This window comes from Oreochromis niloticus, linkage group LG7 (genome assembly GCF_001858045.2).
Source record: "Oreochromis niloticus isolate F11D_XX linkage group LG7, O_niloticus_UMD_NMBU, whole genome shotgun sequence".
Taxonomy (NCBI): Eukaryota; Metazoa; Chordata; class Actinopteri; order Cichliformes; family Cichlidae; genus Oreochromis; species Oreochromis niloticus.
In genome coordinates, this window is record NC_031972.2 from 53,532,108 (window position 1) to 53,548,317 (window position 16,210).

General features: G+C 42.0%; 1 protein-coding gene across 1 annotated transcript; it reads right to left on the reverse strand.

Annotated features, from left to right (window-relative positions):
* Window positions 1-3,064: 3,064 nt before the first annotated feature.
* Window positions 3,065-15,528, reverse strand: rgma (repulsive guidance molecule BMP co-receptor a). Its single transcript, XM_003440604.5, has 4 exons — window positions 14,892-15,528; window positions 11,114-11,229; window positions 9,159-9,676; window positions 3,065-6,098 (listed from the first exon to the last, which is right to left on the reverse strand). The coding sequence occupies exons 1-4, from the start codon at window positions 14,903-14,905 to the stop codon at window positions 5,406-5,408; spliced, it is 1,341 nt and encodes a 446-aa protein (XP_003440652.2). The 5' UTR covers window positions 14,906-15,528; the 3' UTR covers window positions 3,065-5,405.
* Window positions 15,529-16,210: the final 682 nt, after the last annotated feature.

The following is a 16,210-nucleotide window of genomic DNA, read 5'->3' on the forward strand; positions in this document are numbered from 1 at the left end:
CTTTCATCTCCGCTGTCTTCATAAAATTATGCCTGATGAAACTGATCTATTAGAACCGCTTCGTCTTTTGCTCTACAAACACGAGAAGTGCTCAAAATGCTCTGAAGTTTCTCTGCTTGTGTATATGAAGGTGTTGAGTTTCTAAAGTGTAAAAGCACTGCAGGAGAGGCAGGAGCTAAAATGCTAATCATGCTGTCAGAGGAGTGAGAGGAATACAAAGTTTGTCCTAATACCTAACCTCGTCTCCAACATGACACGGTGGCTTCAGCATCAGTTCAACTAAATGTTCACAGGAACCACATCTACAGTGCAGCTGGACGCTTGTTCCAAATTTTGCCACGTTACAGCCTTATTTCAAAATAGATGTGTACAAGTATTCACAGCCTTTGCTTAATACTTTGTCGAAGTACTTTTGGCAGCAATTACAGCTTCAAGTGTTTCTGAGTATGATGCTATAAGCTTGGCATGCCGATTTTTGAGCACTTCTTCCCATTGTTCTCTGCAGAACCTCTCAAGCTCAATCAGGTTGGATGGGGAGCATCGATGTACAGCCATTTTCAGATAACCAGAGATCTGGGCTCTGGCTGGACCACTCAAGGACACTCCTTTGTATTCTTGTGTGATTAGGGTCGTCATTGTGTTGGAAGATGAACCTTTGCTCCAGTCTAAGGATCCAGAGCGCTCTGGGGCAGGTTAACATAAAGTACATTGGAGCGTTCATCTTTCCTGCTGCTGAAAAGCATCCCCACAGCATGATGCTGCCGCCACCATGCTTCACTGTAGGAGTGATTTTGGCCAGGTAATTATTGGTGCCTGGTTTCCTGCATGAAATGTTTGGCATTCAGGCCAATGAGTTCAATCTTTGTTTCACCACTCCTTTTGCATTTTGTTTCTCATAGTTTGAGAGTCCTATAGGTAGGTGCCTTTCAGCAAACTCCAGGCGGGCCCTCATGTGCCTTTTACTGAGTAGCGGTCACTGCATCTGGTCACTACCAAACCATGTAATTAGGCATACCTCACCCTTTTCCAGCAGATATTTTTTAGGCCCGCCACTTCTTCTTTCGACCTCCATTTATCCAGTTTCAAACTTTTAAGGACACACTGCACACCATGCCAAGATGTGCCAAATTTTTGGGTAATAGCTCTTTCAGAATCACCTTGTTGGTGCAATAATACTATTTTATGCCTGCCAAACTGTGTTATTGTTGATATTTGTCATAGATTCAGCTAAAGAAATGGGAATAAATCATGTGTTTTGCAACAGGCTGCTCATAACAAGCTCATAACCTTGCTCCATAACCACCCACAGGGGGTCCCTGTCCTATCCCATACATTCATTTGGAGCATTTGGAGCGGAGCTCTGTGAAGTTGCTCTTCACCAGTGATGAAACTGCTGTAAGGAAATATAACAGCCATCTCACAAGTGGTTAAAAGCAAAAAGGTGAATTACCGATACAAACCATCATCTTCTGATCACACATATAACAAACACAACAAATGCTGGATCTGTGTATTTGTCGTGTGTGGTCCTCAATCACATGCTGGGTGCTCATAATAGCACACAGTCATCAAACCTTTGAGAAGCACTGTTTAAGGCTCTGTATTCTCTATATGATGAAAAACATGATAAAAACAAACTGCCTGCATTTCAAGAGCATTTTATGGAGCCGGTCTAGGAGAAACTTTAACCATTTTATTGTCTTCACTTTTGGGACCCTCTGGTATCCCTTAGGTCACATTGACCCAGGACATATTTGTGGTTTTAAAATCAAGTTTGAAATAAAAGTATACTTCATAAATCATTAACATATACTGTTTTTATCTCAATTTCAAACAGTGGAGAAAAAATATGTTCAAAGTAGAGAGAGGGGCCAAAAAACAAGTTCGTTTGCACATATAAGAGTTGTGCACCGACTTAAAGAGCAGTAAAGACTTGGACAGTCTCATGGAGCCTGCACAGCTGCTCCAGACCCCAGATCCTATAGTGGCCTATGTGTATTGCATCTGTAGTACTTTCTTGTAGTACCTTCTTCTTCTTTATTAATAACAAACATGTCTGCATTCAGGGCCAACCCTAAATTAATACGCCAATGATGGCCCTTAGTGGGAAAATCTGCCACTTGCATGCCACGCAGCACGGACTAACAGAGTTTCTCCTCAGTTTCAAGTTTTCTGTTGAAGTCATTAAAGGAGAAAAAACAACATAAATAAAACACCATTCTCACATTACACACACACTAATAAATCTTTGCTTTGTGTATATTTCTTCCTGTGTGGCCTTCAAAGACACCACTCTGCATAATATTCTAACATAGAAACCTTCCTCCGGCACATGATAGAATTATTCGATGTTAAAATGAGGGCATTACGGGTACAACTGATCGCGGCTATCCTTCCAGTGGGGTGAAGCAGTTTCATGCTCTGCACTTCGTTTCCTGCAGATAAATGTGAATGGACTAATAAGACAGAAAGGCTGGATCAGGGTTCTTCAGTGCAACAGTAAACCTCAGTGTTATTTTAGATTCATTTGGCTCTTCCAAACAGGATAATAAAATTTCTGCATCAGACTTTGATGTCCATACCTACTCAAATTCTGCCTGGGGCTTTCTGGTGACCACCACAAGGGTCAGAAAGACATGTTTTATGGACATTTTGAATTCAAATTTTATGTAATTTGCAGCAAACCGATTCTGGCCTTGAGACTTCTGTATGGAGTTTGTACGATCCTCCTACTCTGTCTGCATAGGATGTTCAGTAAATTGTCAATTCTATATTATTTATTATGCTTGTCTCTATAAATTGTGGATACACCTGAAACTTCACTTTTACATTTAACCTTTTTTACATTTTAAATATATAAAGCTCAGAAATCCAATTTTTAATATCGGTTTTTAACTCCAAAGTCAAAACTTAGAATGTTTTTTTTAAAGAAGTTTTAACATTTGCTCACATATCTACAGCAGGGGGCAGTCAAGCACTGCAAAGTGTAGGCAGAAAACCCACTTGGGGTGGTTTTCAAAAAATGCTTTCAAACTCACGCCACACAGGACAAAAGGAGAGCTGATAAACGAGACATCTTCCTTTTATTTAATAAATAATTTACATTATAAACAGCTGGCATGTGGGATCACATTTACAACACAGTTTGATCTTTCTGGCATTTCCCCCCATTCAGCTATTTTTTTGTATTTTTTTTAAACCCTTACAAGTCAAACAAAAGAGCTAAATGTCAAAGAAAACATAAAGTGCTTTAAACTCAAAAACATGAACGCCCCAAAAAAACACTTTGCAACAATCTCTTCTGTGGGTAAGGTGGGCAGTCTTGTTTGATACTAAACAACTAACGTTTATCACTGCTACACAGACCAATGTGTACACTGTACTTAGTAAAGACTAATCTGTTCTGTGGCGTTCATGTTTTTGCAGAAAGACATGAAAGAAAAATCCCTTTTCAAATTAAAGAAAAAAAAAAAGTTCACATTCACTGAAACATCTTGTGTACAAAAAACTGGAGTGATAAATTCAAAACACAACAGGTAATATACAAATTTAAACTCAACAATACACAAAAACCATGTACAGTCTCACATTACACATGTAGAACCATTTACTATGAAACACACAAACACAAATTACGTCTATCAACACAAGATTCAACATTACAATCATCAGTTTGTTGTATGTGTTTTTTTTTTTTTCCTTTTTCCCTTTTTGTTGCCGTCAAACTGCACTGATACATATTCCAAATAGCAGTAGTAAGGCCTGCCAAATACTTCAGTGTAAAAAAGGATAAATGACCATTAAACTGCCCCAGCGGTAACGGGACCTACGGGGGAGGACTTGCACACTAAGATACTGCAGCTGAGAGCCAAAGTTCAGCTGGAAACCTCGAAGCTTTATTGTGAAACACAAGAAAAAGCAAAAAGTGAGACTGCAGTAACAGAAACCAATGCTGCCTTTACAGTACGCGTTACTGTAATTCGCCCACAAACACGAGTTATATACACAGTTAGGAGTCGCAAACTGTTTTTAAAGGACTGAAAGATGAAAATTCAGCTGTTTGGAAAAATGTTGGCACAAGGGCTTGTTCTTTGGCAATGACTTAAGCCATGAAATCACGTCTACAGACATATGCTTATCGTTTACTCACTAAGCCACAGTCAGCTCAGCACGCTGGTAGTCTATAAAAATGCTCAACTGACTAGAGGTGATGTCTTTACAGCGAGTACTAACGGCATCTACACCACTGACGCTTGAAACGGAGATTTAAATTCACAAAATACTCTCAAGGAGGTGTCGGGCTTTGATTGGCTGCTCGACCTTCTGTAAACGCTTTAAGTGCCCTTAAACAAGTTTGCACTTCTAACCTTCTTCTTCGCTACATTCACATAACCGACTTAAAAGTACAAACGCTGTCTGATCCACATGCTGACGCATGTCGTGTGACGGCTCAAAAGGAGGGGAAAAGGTTGCATGACAGTGAAAAATGATGTGCAGATGACTATTTTTGAGTTCCCTTTTTGGAATTTGCTACTTGGCTGATAAAGAGTCCACTGGATGAACTCGAGTGCTTCATCTTTTTCTATTTCTGAAATTTTAGGTGCAACACAAAGACATGGGAACGGAGTTCTCCCGCTGGAGGTTTGTTGTCTGGAAACTGCTGCACGCACAAACACAAAATTAACCACAGATGCTGAATTCGGCACACATATTGTACTAACGCACACACACACACACACACACACACACACACACACACACACACACAACCTAACAATATGACCCATTAATCTCCACAGCAGACAACTGGAGACGCTGCTCTGACATCCTTCTGGCTGAGTGTTTCTTCCAAAAGGCTCCGGCTTTTCCAAAGCTGGAAACTAATCAAACATAGAGCTGCTTCTGGCCTAAGGTTAACAAAAGCCCCTGTCAGGTCCTCTCGTTTTGCCACATGAGCCATAGAGCTTCACTGGCTTGGCACCAATGAAGGGATGGGGGGGGTCAGAGGAGGGAGGATCAGCAAACTCCTCTTTCTGCAAAAGATCATCTTGTCCAGCTTCCCATAGGTATGCAGGCCCCATTGAGAATGTGGGATTTAATCCCAGGTGGATATCCTGAGCTCCGGGGTAGCTGGGCTCTCTCACTGCTGCCCTCTTCAAAGACCAATCCAATGAAGCAGCTAAATACGTGTGATGATAGGTGGGAGAACGCTGAGCTCGTCCTGTCATTAAGCTGACGTCAAGACACGACAATAGCACTAAAATGAGACTTGGGTCGGGGATGACCTACTTGCAAGCTACCGGTCAAGTCACAGAACCAAAGCAGAGAGGAGCCGATGTAGGACACAGCGATGGTACTCTAATGCTCCTTGACAGACACACCATGAGGACACTGTTGTAAAGAGACTATAGACAGACTGTCCACAATAACACAGCGAGGAGGTTGACGAGGAAGACTGAAAGTAAATTTCTGCCCTTCTGTTCTGCACTATTCATTTCGGCATCCTTTTCAAAGATGTGGTATCTTTTGCTATTTGAATGGAGCATTTTAACATCCTCAAAAGCGTAGTAGGCTGCCATGGTGAAGTTTATGTCTCCAGACGAGAGGAGGTCGAACACGCAGGAATGGAAATAGAGATCCTCCACTGGAAGCCGCTCTTTGCACTTGGTCTTTGCAGACTGGTAGGTAAAGCCGTGGGCACCGGTGCTGCTCCTGGTCCTGCTGACGCTGTGGGCCTCCGCCGCTCGAGCTCTGAAGTTCCTAAAGTCGATGCGCTGGTTGGCGGGACAACCGTGAAGACACAGGTACAAGTCCTGGTTGTCACCTTCCTCCACAGAGTTCACAACTTCTTCCGGCATCCGCACGGCAAAGGTTAGGTAGCGGCCTACCTGCCGGACCACGATGGTTGTTCCGATGTATCTCGCCTGAATCTCCACATGCTGCCCGGGAACCTTCTCCACCACACGCAGGGTGTTCGCTCCGTAGCGGTCGCCTCCGTTCTTCGAGCCGTCTGCAAACGCAGCCGGCAGCTCGTCTGTCTCCGCGTGGTACATCTTCTGGTCCACACATTCCTGGAAGTTCTTAAAGATGATTGTCAGCTGCAGAATGGAGAAAGAAATCTCATCAATACTCAACATTAATTTTACGGTCAACTTTTACGATTCTCAGGAAGTTACCAGTGACCATTCCCCTACCTACTCACGTACTAAATCCTAGTAAACTGCAGTAAATGTAAACATCGGAATGAAAATGGGAAGTGCTTATACTTTTGCATTAAGAACAAGTTTGTGCAATATGTGCCATCTACCACAACGCCCCACTTAAGTGTCACATTTCAGGGCTGGCTCAACATGAGGGAGGCCAAGGCAAACGCCTTCAAAAAACACGAGTCTCGGCCATGTAAAAATCAGGCCTCAGTTTGCAGACACAAAGACGATCCATTCATAGTACTGAAAAACCTGCCTGTGAACCCCCAGAACTATGCTCCAGGGAGTGGCGTCGGGCCAGGACACAGCGATATACTCTGCAGCTAATTAAGTGAGACTGGCCAGGACTCTGTAAGCTTGGTTTCATCAGGACACCAATGAGCCTTTGTGTGAACAGGGACGGCCTAGGAACTGGGATGTCTGCTCATTTGAGACAGGGGACACAGGGTGGGGGTCCACAGTATACTCTTTAAGCTTGACAATTCATCTGCTGCACCAGCTCTCTCTCCCTCTCTCAATTTCCTTTATCCAAGCCACAATAACTTCTGCTTTTCCCCCAGTTTCCTTCTTAAATGTTTAATAAAAGCAAACAAAAGAAAAAGGCCTGCCTTATCGCTCTACTGGTATGAAGATGGAAATAACCAGACAGTTTTATTTGCTGTAGCGAGAGCTATGTACCAACACGGAGCTCTGCTAATGCAGATCTTTTACCAGAAGGGCCTTGTTTGCACAGGTGGCATTGGCTGCTGCTTTGTTTTCCCTTTGTCCAGAATCATGATCTTTAAAAAGCCGTCTCATTTGCTTCCAAGAATAGCAGTACAAAAATGCAATTACTTTAAAAGCTAAAACCCCCCCACAAATGCTTAATAGAGTATCATTAGAAACCTTGATTACAGAAAATTATAGCTTCTACAAATGTGATTAGGGACAAAGTCCTGTTATACCTCAGTCTGAGTACTTCAGCTATGATCCTCAGCAAACGACTCGGGTCCTCAACCAAATGCTGCTGGAGCATTGCCAAGTCTAGGCCAACTCTTATGTTATGGCCTCCAGTTTGACCATTTTAGGGGCTGCCATCCAAACTAACCAATCCACTATTCAACAAAACATCAATAATGACTTGTGCACTGCTGATAAATCTGAAAGAAAATATCTCATAATGTGGACAAAATAATCTGCAATTCTGTGCTCACTGTGTGCTACAATAAGAAGCCCAAACATCAGATTGAGCTCAACAGCGAATGAAGCTTCACATGCGACAAAGCACTGCTGTTTTAATACTAACATATGATTCATAAAGCTTATCAAGATCTATGAGATGAAGAAGCCCAGCCCAACAAATCTGAAAGATCTTGATAAGCTTTATCAAAGATCTTGATTGTAAGTATCAAAAGATTTTGATAAAGCTCATGGAGCCCTTTGAGATTTGCTGGATTGAGCTTCTTCATATCCTAATTTAGAACTCATCCAAATACTAAGTGGGATCCACAGTGTGACAGGAACACAGGCCCACAGCACCTTTCAGACCACATGAAATTTACTATTACACCTGTATAATAATTTGGCAATCTTATGTGCAATAATGTGTCGGGTGGGTGGGGGTGGGGGTAAATAAATAACCCATCTTTTCAAAAAGGACCAGCAGGTCTTCCTGTAATGCTGATCTAATGCACGTGTATGTAACACGTTCCCCAAGCAGATAAGACAGCAGGGCAGTAAGAACATCTACACACCTGCGGTCTCTGCAGCTGCCCATGTATATGTCAACAAAAGGAAATCATCCCAGCTCTTCACACAGACAGATATATGTGCAGCTGGTTAATCTGTACTAACATTTATTAAACCCTACCTGCATCATTGCAAGGATCAACAAATTATTATCTTAAAACACCTTTTCAAGTCACCTACAGAAAATGCTACAAAACCCAGTTTTGATTGATTGACAGTCCAAATCCTTACATACCATATATTTATACAGAACCAGGCAATGCTTCCCATTTTAAAAGCTGTACCCAGCACATTTTTGTTACTTAATTGAGTCAGTGATAATAAAAATTGTTGATTACCCCCCCCCCCCCCCCCCCAATTATGGAGCTAACACAACAAAGACAAGAGTCTTTTTCTTAACTGTGCATCAACCAAAAATTGTTCACCAAATTTTGAACCACTGCTTAGCAATGTGTAAATGGTCCTTTAATTGTTAACAGCGGCCCTAGCTGGCTGACTATTGGCTCATCCCAGCGATGCAACACACATTGCATCCTTTGAACTTCTTCAAAACACACTTTTAGCAGCACAGCATTTAGTCTGCACAGGGTCTTTTATTTTGAAGAGTGACTGGATGATTGTATACCATTCCTGTGTCAGACATCTTGCCCTCCTTTTCTGCTCTGTGTAGCTTGTAGCGTATTTTTAGTAACACAGAACAGAATCCCTTCTAGAATACTTAGTACAGCACATTTTGTGGAATAATAAACATTAGCTTGATTAAGGATGATAAGTTTGGGCATTAAGCCTCGATAACAATCCGCTGAAGTTAGCTGTAGTGCATCCAGTGCAGAGTGTCTGTGGGGTACTCTGCATTGTCACAAAAAACTAGCACATGGACCCTCTTAGATAATGGAATGTACATCACTCAGATGCAAGCAGACTGACTGGATTCAGAAAGAAAAAAACTATCATCACTGATGAAAAATACAATCATTGTTTGTCAGTGGTGCTACTTTCAGTCATTATGCAAATAATGGTTGGGGAAACCTGCAGTCAGCTGAGACTGAAGGAGTCACTTGGATGAGTGACGAAATGTTTCCGCGACTGAAAACGCTACGTCCAGAACAGAATCAACTTTTCGGGATTTCCTTACCTGGATGAGCATGCATCAAGACATATATTCAAAGCCTTAGCCAATCAGCTAGTGCTGCAGTCATACACACGAACAATAGAGAGTCTCACCTTGCTTGTGGCGGTGGCGAAAGAGCCTGGTACTACAGGAGTGTTGGTCACCTGGACGGACAAGTATTTGTTATGGATGAGCGGCCAGGCTCCTTCCACCTTACATGTCTGGAAGTCGTCGCCAAAGGTTCGGAGGTGTGGGTCTCCAAAAAAGCCACAGTGGGTATAGTTAGGTGGGGCCGTGTTGCGTGGAAGACTGCGCTCATAGTGGCACACTTCCGGGCCATCGGAGCGTTCTTGGCTGTCGGTCATAACCGGCGGGGGTGCTGGAGGAAGCGGGGTCCGGGTACGTGGATGGGAAGTCGGTCCTTCCTTGGAGCAGTTGTGCTGGCTCATTAGGTCCTCTATGCCATGCTGTGCAGAGTGATATGTCAAGTCACCCCTGCAGGTACGTGCGGTCCGACGTACACAGCTGTTGTACGCCCGCAGAGCCGTGCAAAACTCCTCCTCCGGTCCAGCGTTTGAGGTGGAGGCCCAAAATTCAGAGTTGCACTTGAGGATCTTGCACTGCAGGCTCACTGTCAGGGAGGAACAACATCCAGTTGGAGCAAAAGTAATAAAGTCATCTAGAAACATGATACTTTAAAGCACACAGATAAAACACTCTCTATGCAAAAGGCTACTGTTGTTCCTCCTTAAGTTAACCATTTTCTTTGTGCATACTATACTGTAAATTATAAATACAATCATCTATAAAATATATAACAATTCCAATAACATTAGATGTAATTTTCATCCAATATATACATTTTATATGATGTAGCCACAAAAAAAAAAGCGAAGCCTGGAAAGAAGGTAGCTTCGCTTCACTTCCCTTTCACATCCAGTAGTTTCCATTTCTCTCTCTTTATATGCACAGGTAAAAACTCGATTAGGGATACTAATCTACACCATAACCGATTAATAACACTACTTGTCTCTGGTCTCCAGCTTTGCTGCAATATCCGGCGAACTTTTGCACCAATGCTACTTTAATATTTCCCAGGATGAATCATTGCAACACCATGTTTGAATAGCATCACCTTCGATTAATAAAGCATTTATTTATTTGAACTGGCTGTGAGAGGTTTCCGGGGGGTGGACTACCAGCACTTTGAAGTCAAACTTTAAACAACTCAAAGCGTCCACACCACCCATCCACTTATCAAGATGGCAATAAACTAATCTTGATCTCAGCTATCAGCGTATTATCACTTTGTTGTGTAACGGCATGTGATCAAAGAGGAAAACCGATAAGGCTTTGCGCTAAGTGAGCTGAAAAAGTGACTGATTGCAGTCACACAAATATATAGTTACTTAAGATACATTATTGTGCTTCTACGGTGCAGTTCTCGGTTTGAAAAAACACTTTGAAGGAGCCAATGTGAAACCCTGAGACACGTCCCATCCCCCAACAAAACACTTTTGGAGAGCCGCATGCAGCTCCGAGAAGACCTTTCAGTGGTTTTGGTCTCAAAACTAATACCTGGCAAAATTTCCTTTTTAAATGTCAAGATTTCTAACATTAAAGAAATATGAAAAATTAATATTTTCCAATTTAAAAACAATTATAAACGTAGAAAGTAAACGCTTCGCTGCAATTCTCTAGATTTTAGTCACTTTTTGTATAGTTTGGTGGATTTTTAACTAAACGATAAGGACTATTATAAGCTTTCATACTAGTTTTCGGATTCCCGCTAAAACGTCACATTTTTTAAAAAAAATAAAAACCTGTGGTTCAATAATAACAATGATACAAAATACAATATTTCGGCAAATAAAAAGTAAATAAATCAGGCAACTTTGGACGCCAAGGTGGGGAAAAAATCAATGCTAATAACTTCTGGAGTTTGCTAGCACTGTGATTAACAAAGTTACGTGAAGTCATGTAAACCGTGTGTGTTGGCGTAAAACGCGCCTGTTGTGTCTAAAAGGAAAAAGGAAGAAAAAGACAAAAAATATTTTTTTTTTCTTACCAGAGGGGAAGAGTGAGAAAAGCACGGCGAGGACTCTGCACACTTCAAGCGCCGAGGGTCTCCCTCTTTCCCCCATAACCATCCATCCAGCTCGGGCTCGCACTGTACTCCTCTCCCTGGTCGCATTAAGGACAAAAAACAGTGGAGGACAGTTAGCTCAACTCGCCAAGCCTTCGCTAAGAAAACACTAGAAAGTCCATGAAAACGGTCTGAAGCTGGGGGTCCCGTCTTCTCATCACCGCCTGGTAAGAGGCTGTTTTGTTCCTCTCGTCGGTAAAAGTTTTAGCTTAAACAGCTCCAAGCAGGCAGGCAGGCAGCCGAGCTATCCTTCCTTTTAGGGAGTGCCGAGGAGGCAAAGCCTCTGCGGGCCATCAGACAAGCTGAACCAATCACGGCTGCCCGTTTCGCCCTTAAAACCCCACCTTTCTGCGAGACTCAAATTACACCTCAGTGTGCAGACTTGTTAGACGACGACCGACTTTTCATGACCCACAAAGTGGTAGTCCACACCGCCATATAAAAGAAAGATCTGATTTGTTATGAGATCACAACAACAACCGCACCGTTTAAAGGCTTGAAATGAAAACAGTGTCATGCCTCCACAGAGCATGTGTGGGCAGATTAACAAGAGGAAAACCACAAACAATACGAACAATCATCAGTTTTTTTCTTCATATCACTTCTCGAAAAACTATACATCATTTGCATCACCTTAAAATGGTTGCTACAAGCCATGTTAACCCTTCCACCCAACATAGCCCACTGTGGGCAATGTGCAAAGGTATTATTGAACAAGATAGTCTCATTAGCACAAATAGCCAGGATTGAGTGAAAATTTGGGTCAAAATGATAAAGCATACATGTAATTGTGGGTTCATCTCACTGATTTGCTTACTAATTTCTCCATTGTGGTTTTTATCTAGGGAAAAAACCCCATCACAGATTCCCAGACCCTGAGCTGATCCAAAGATAATTGGGTTCCTGGTACACATAACAAAGAAAACCATTAAACTGATCATGTTTAACATGGTGGAACGAGGGAATGTTTGGAGATTATTTTAGCTTGAGGATCAATATCTGTATACTGACAAAAAGTTTAATCATTTAATAGCGTAGTTTACTAAAATGTTACCTAACTCCATGTATTCAGGCATACAATTCAATCATAAGTCATAATTTTAAAAACAATTACTAGGAGGGTGAAAAACAAATTGCACAGTATTTGTTATTGCAAATGTTATCTTCTTATAACCATGTTTCAAGGCATTAACTTCAAAATAAGCATTTAAGTATCCGCTATGTGTAATGTGCCTGTAATTATATGATGTAAACTCATCCTCAGGTTGTTAAATGACTTTAAAAAAAGAGAGAGAGCGAAACAGTGTGGAAACACTGCAGTTCTTTGATATCACAGCGGCCATAGTTTACCCAGCACAAGTCGTTTAAAGCACCCGGACATGAGGTACTCAAACTTACAGTGATCCCACCTGATCGTAAGAATTTTGATGGCATTTTACTACTTAATTACTTCACTGAAATGAAAACAAGCAGCCCCTCGTTGCAGTGAGCGTTTCTTCCATGTTGGTTCGGTGGATTTAAAAGCATTTCTCCAAATGACCAGAAGTGCAGGTGTTGATCCGCTCCTCTTTTTGATTACCTTTGAATTGTGCTGATGACACATTTGTGGAGCATTTCATTTACAACAAAATATGTACCGCCTTGCTCAGGTTGTGGCTGGCTGTACAGTATTTTTCCACAGAGCACTGATTGTCTTTGTGGTTGCTGTCCCTCTCGCGAGTGATGGATATGTTCATGTACAAAGAGGTCCGAGCCTACACATGTTTTCAACAAGGGTGGCCCCCGTGCAGACTTATTCCAAACCTAATACACCGAGCATTCGCATCTGAAGGGAAGGAATGAGCGCAGCTGAAAGGTATAAGCGGCTCGGTGAAATGTTTTGATGAATTGTGGAATATTTTTGGATTGTAGCGTGGCTGCAGGAAAGGAATGAAGCCGTTCAGCAGCACTCTGAAGGGTTTGATGCAGCTTGTCTTAATCAGATGTCGGTCAGCTGCTGGGCAGAAGAAGCCCAGTGATCAATCTGCAAAATGCACCAGATCTGAAAAACAGATGCTGCACATACATCACCTGTTGCAGACTAACGTACAACATCCATATCAACCATCTACTCTCATTATGTGAAGATGTTTTTGCACTATTTGCCCATACTCAAAACAAATAGAGGAAATGATTGTTGTTGTCAGCGCTTTAGCCAACTAGTCATTTTTATGATCCGTTTATGGAGAACAAGCATGAATGATAGTTATCTGTAGTTATCCAGCTTCATTAAAGCATTCAGTTAATACTATTAAAAGTGAAGGAGAAACCAGTTATGTCACAGAGGGTTCATAAATATCAATAAAAAGTCACGGATCTATTTCTTTGTCCAAAACGACCCCATGTATTCCTTATTCTGAATCACTAATTGTTTCAGCTAGAATACCAGATTAATAAATTACAGTATTAGTATCAGCTAATTTGATTGCTTCCAGTTTGATTAGTTAAATTATTTATCAAAGATGCTCTCAAATCTCTCACTGAAATTGAACCTCTTTGGGGTCTGGTGTATTTCCTGGGTGGGGAAATAGGAAGAAACTTCTGACATTTTATTGATTAATCGATAAATGACTATTAAAATAATCAATCAAAATGAGGTTAGGACATGTCTGTTCTAGTCACCACCTCTCCGAGTCAACACACTGATCACTGCATTGCTTAGCTTAGTTATGTTTTTATCTACAGCTCAATTATTTTGCTTTTTAACCACCATCATGTGCCGTCATATAAATGAGGACATATTTATCTGGGAGACCCTGTCGTCCACATGCTGTAACAGGTAGCGGTGACACAGTATAACAATAAAACATCTCTATAAATCCAGCATAATGGCTTTATGATGTGCTGCTTTAAATCTCTGATATCACCTGTCAAACCAGGTTGCTGGGGGAATTACAGCAGACAGTTTTTTAAATCCTCCCTGTGTAATCTAAATAACAAGCTGGTCCATCTCTTTTGTGTGCAGCGTTAAACTGGTTGCACAGGCCAACATATCTCTGTCCATTTATCTTTATCTCCACAGCCACAGGGACTGATCCTCTTTTCCAACAGATGGCGCTTGTTATGAGCTCTGATATGAAACCTCAAATCATGACACAAACGCACATGGCATTACGAGGACAACCAAACCTGTCATTAAATTTGAGCTTTGTGGACAGCTCGGTTATTGGTCTAATTACAGGTAGCTGTCACGGAGTTGGGATTTAAAAGGTGAAAAATCTGCATCCGACAGGCGCATTTGTCCTGTAGCACCGCTAAGATCATCATTTACTGCATGTTGGATTAAAGTGGCCTCAAGGGTATTTTTAGTTGGGAGTAACTGCTTTAAATCCAGACAAAATAACATATAAAATTGTGATTAATAGTTTTACTCCCAGTTGTCCAATAATTTAGAAGTAATGAGGCGTGTGAATGCATTTTTTTTTTTTTTTTTTTTTTTTTTTTTTGGTGGGGGGTCTGGTGCATTTCAAAATTCAGTTTTCTCCTAGTTTTTTCTTGTGTGACACTGGAAAAAGGATCAGGTTATTAAATCTGCAGAAATCCAAACACTCCGGACAGGATGATAGGAAGACAAGACACATTACAGGGCTGAGCAGCACAAAACTGATCACACTCCTGCCTAATATGAGAAATAAGGAGTAAAATTTAGTCTCGAACCAACCTTGGCGACTGCATGGGCTCTCCGCGACTCTGGAGTCCTGGAGGACAGCAGCGAACAGGAGCGAGAGGGAAGCAGACTCCTTAAAAAAATCTCCCCCTGAAAACTACACAGCCAGTGTGTCACAGTAATCCGAAATCAAACGCACCCAGCGGCTTTCTGCGCGTAAAATCCGCCACTCTGCACATCATGTCCGCCGAACAGCTTCTCCAAGTCCGCGCTGCAAGCAAATCAAAGTGTGTCCCCCCCTCGCTCTTCTCTCTTTTAGTTGTTTTCTTTAAATTTAAACAACCACTTCTGGCACCCGGTGGCAGACTCGGATCTGTTCAGCCATCGCTTAACTCATTTGACTATCAGCCGATCGGAACGGAGACGTAATGATAGATTAAGTCCGGTAATTGGCCTCATCCGCGTGCCGAATTCAAATTGTTAGTTATGGGTCGACGTCGTGTAGGAGAAAAAAAGAAAGAAAGAAAAAAAAGCCCTGAAGGTAAAACTGCTGCTACGTACGGCTCGATCCGCTGCGTGGATGTTGTGAAATGGCTAGTTAGAAAGTGTGAGAGAGACAATGATCGGCTCTGCATGACGCCGCATGGGAGCCCCAAATATCAGACCCCCCTCCCCTCTCTCTCTTTTTTTAAACTAGTCTTCATCTCTGATGCTTTGCAGCGAAAAGAGGTCTGCACTGAAAACCAGGCAGAAACGCAGAGAGGAGTTGAGCACTTTTTATCTTATAAAAAAAACCTAACTGAACCCATGCGTAGTGAAAACTCTGCTTTCAGTAAAACCAAATGCCTTTTTTCTTTTTCTGTTTCTTTTTTTTTTAACCAGGCAGTGAGGATATCTGCATTGCTTTCACCTCTGCTTTTACATACTCTTATTTCTGCAGTATTTGGATCAAGTTTAATTAGTTTAATTAGTCTCATTGATTGACAGCAAACAGCCCTGCCAGATAACCTTTATCAGTCCCTTATCTTTGCAAATCACCAATTAGAAAAAGACAAATCCATAATAATCAGGATTTAATGGAGGATCAAGTGGACAAACACTTTGCAGCTGGGAGGAGGGGTTGGGGTGGGGTATGCTCAAAGGGCTGCAAGGAGCCTGCACCTGTGTTTTAGGATCAGGCTGCATGCAGGAAAATACCACCACAACCCCCCACCCGCTCCTCTCTCCTCAAGCGTTTCAAACCTCCAGCATAACTGTTTCTCTCTGCTCCAGTTTCCCTCGGACTAGCAGCATCTGAGCGAAGCAGAAGAGTGGCCGAGATTTTCACCGTCTGCCGGAGAAAGCCAGCAGAAATGCAGAGCTGACACAAGCCT

What these genes read in the sequence shown, in the direction of transcription:
- rgma (XM_003440604.5), bottom strand. An exon ending in TTTCTCACTCTTCCCCTCTG is followed by an intron (nt 9,677 to 11,113) that starts GTAAGAAAAAAA and finishes CCTCCCTGACAG; the next exon opens with TGAGCCTGCAGTGCAAGATC. An exon ending in TCGCCACCGCCACAAGCAAG is followed by an intron (nt 6,099 to 9,158) that starts GTGAGACTCTCT and finishes TCCATTCTGCAG; the next exon opens with CTGACAATCATCTTTAAGAA.